A 3,052-nucleotide genomic window follows, 5' to 3' on the forward strand; every position below is an offset into this window, starting at 1 on the left:
TAGTTATGATTTTAGAAGTTCAGTGAGCAAATGATAATTAAGTAATTAACCAAAAGTAATTTACCTTTTAAAAAATAATTAGTTTTATACTCAAAATTTTAAACTTTTTAGAGGATATGAACAACTGTGCAATCCGTATTTATAGGTTGTTATCTTGTTATTAAAAGGATAAATTAATGGATAATTTGTAAATTTAAACTTAGTCATACTACTATTTTTGGGAGACTAAGAAGTTATCCGATTAAAGTAGAACTAGATAGGCGCTTATAAATACATATTTCATTTCCATGCTGTGGTGAATTCATACATCATAATCATTCTCATCTTTTCTGAATCTTCTTCGTTTGGATTTCAAATATGGTGATGAGTAATGAGAGGATACGGACGATTGTTGGACTCATTGGTATGTTTTCTTCGAATCTCTATAATTATTATTATTATTATTTTTTTTCTAATTAACTGCTCGGTTGGTGATTTCATGGTGGATCGATTAATCGTTCCTATATATACATTATATGTATTTAGAACATTTTGATCATATAGATTTAGATTTTATGACTGTTGTTTCTTAAAATGCATATGTTTATGTACGTAATTGGTCAGAGTTTCAGAAGAATTGTTCTGAAACCCGACATTAAAAAGGTATGTATTGAGATTTCCTTCACTTTTGACGTTTACATTTGTTTAAATAACGGGAAATAGTTTGTGAAATTCATATTATTTCATAACCTTTTTACGTTTTAGTGATTACATGCAGATGTGAATATGAATCGTGAATGTATTAGTTATTAGTCGATAAATTACTTGCTATGAATTTGTAGTATAATTATTTGTTGACGCATGAAATGAAATTTAATTTCTTTTATTGTTTCTTCCGTTTTATCAATCGGTTATATCTGGACGATCAACTTCCGTTGTTACTATATGATTCGTCTGTTCAACTTGCGATTTCAAATTTACATTGTTGTTTCTTCTCTTTGCTATATTTCAATAATCATTACTAATTCGTGTTCATAACTTTAGGGAATGTCATCTCTTTCGGCCTGTTTATCTCTCCCTCGTAAGTTCATTTATATAAATCCAACTTGTTGTTTATTCTATATATCAATGCGATAACAACATATATATATATATATATATATATATATATATATATATATATATATATATATATATATATATATATATATATATATATATATATATATGTAATCAAACTGAAAAATCACACACAGGCCTACGATATGGAGAATCTTTAAGAACAAAACAGTAGAAGAATTCTCACCAGACCCTTACATAGCTTGTGTAATGAACTGTTTGCTATGGATCTTCTATGGCTTACCTATCAATCATCCAGATAGCACTCTTGTAATCACCATTAACGCTACTGGTTTAGTGTTGGAGCTCATCTATCTAAGCTCATTCATCATTTATGGTAAAAGTGCACATAGGGTACGTACTTCACTACTTCATTACTTCTTTCTAATTTTCATATCAAAATTAATAAGATCTAAACTTTCTTAATCTTCCCCTACAGAAAAAGATCTTTAGCTGGTTAGCTGCGGAGCTTGTTGTTCTTGGTGCAATTGCAGGTTTTGATTTGGGATTCTTTCATACTCATGATAAGAGATCAACCTTCGTTGGGATTTTTTGTGTGGTGTTTGGTATCCTTATGTACACTTCCCCTCTAACTATCATGGTATGTTTTCATTTCTCTTTTGCATAAAATAGTAATTCAACCTTTTTGATTGATTTCATTTATTTTGAAAAACCAACAGTGGAAAGTAATAACAACAAAGAGTGTCGAATACATGCCTTTCTATCTTTCATTAGCTGCGTTCTTGAACGGTTGTTGCTGGACGACTTATGCTCTTCTCAAATGGGATTGGTTCATTCTGGTAATTAATGAATCTGTTAAATGTTTTTAATTAATGTTCTTCATCCAATAAGTTAAAAACTAATTAAATCTTAAATGCTAAATTTTGTATTTTGAAATTACAGATTGCGAATGGTACTGGGGCTCTTTCTGGGTTTGCACAACTTATTTTATATGCATGTTTCTACCGAACAACTCCGAAGAAGAATAGCAAAAGGCCGGAGTCTGAAGTACAAATGGCTTGAAATGAGGACCTTTCGTACCCTTTTGATATAATGTGAATTCAGATTTGGATTTGTAGATTTTTGAAGGTACGTATGAGGGATTTTTGTTTAATAGTTTGTTTAATTAGGTTTTTGAGATTCTCTTTGAGTTTTTGGTCAAATTTGAATTTACTTTGATCACTTGCTTCGTTTTTTTGTTTGTTGATAATTTTTTTTTTTCTTCCATTATAAAGTTAATTAAATGGATAACTTTTTATGGAAAATCATCACATATAAATTCTAATCTACTTTTTAAACTATTCATTAATTTAACCTATATAAACTTCAATCTAAAATAAATAAGGGATCTCACCATATCGTCACCACTAGAAAATGAGAGAGGTTTGTCTAAAATCGTTCATGGGTAATTATTTATGAGATTTCCGTCTCACTTTTCCATTGAAAATACGGATGACCGACTCAAATAAATTCGCTTTGACCACTTTTACAATGGATTGTTTTGCTACAGATTTTCGACGGACTATTTTAGTTTTTAGTGAGATGATATTTCTATCACTAATACATCATTAAAATGATTTTTTTTAAGTAAACAAATCATGCTAGAAACATGTGTTTGATCACTAATGAATCAATGATAATTTTACGTTCATTTATGTATCTAAGTCATTGGTCATGGTTAGGTTTGCAAACGATGCCTCCAATTATGTCTATTTTGATTTTCAAGGAGCTTTGAATTCTCAAACCCCAGATCCTTGATGAAATCTATGATGTTTTGTTTCATGTATGATGCTAGAAACAGATGGTTAATCACCATTGAATCATTACTTCATCCTAGAAGTTTTAGATTCCATCTCCATGGATGAAATGGTCATTTAAATCCCTAAACTCATGTCTAGTGTTGTACTTAAGCTTCATTAAGATGTACATCTTCATGGAACATGTTATAAATGTA

General features: G+C 29.7%; 1 protein-coding gene across 1 annotated transcript; it reads left to right on the forward strand.

The window, feature by feature from the left end:
- Positions 1–234: 234 nt before the first annotated feature.
- LOC145040141 (bidirectional sugar transporter SWEET6a-like) lies at positions 235–2,194 on the forward strand. The gene is made up of 6 exons (XM_078988117.1): positions 235–403; positions 1,024–1,060; positions 1,236–1,452; positions 1,538–1,699; positions 1,779–1,898; positions 2,002–2,194. Exons 1-6 carry the CDS (start codon positions 358–360, stop codon positions 2,119–2,121), a joined length of 702 nt encoding a protein of 233 aa, XP_078844243.1. The 5' UTR covers positions 235–357; the 3' UTR covers positions 2,122–2,194.
- The last annotated feature ends 858 nt before the right edge of the window (positions 2,195–3,052 follow it).

The sequence above is a fragment of the Lactuca saligna genome, chromosome 4, assembly GCF_052625555.1.
Source record: "Lactuca saligna cultivar CGN05327 chromosome 4, ASM5262555v1, whole genome shotgun sequence".
Classification (NCBI taxonomy): domain Eukaryota; kingdom Viridiplantae; phylum Streptophyta; class Magnoliopsida; order Asterales; family Asteraceae; genus Lactuca; species Lactuca saligna.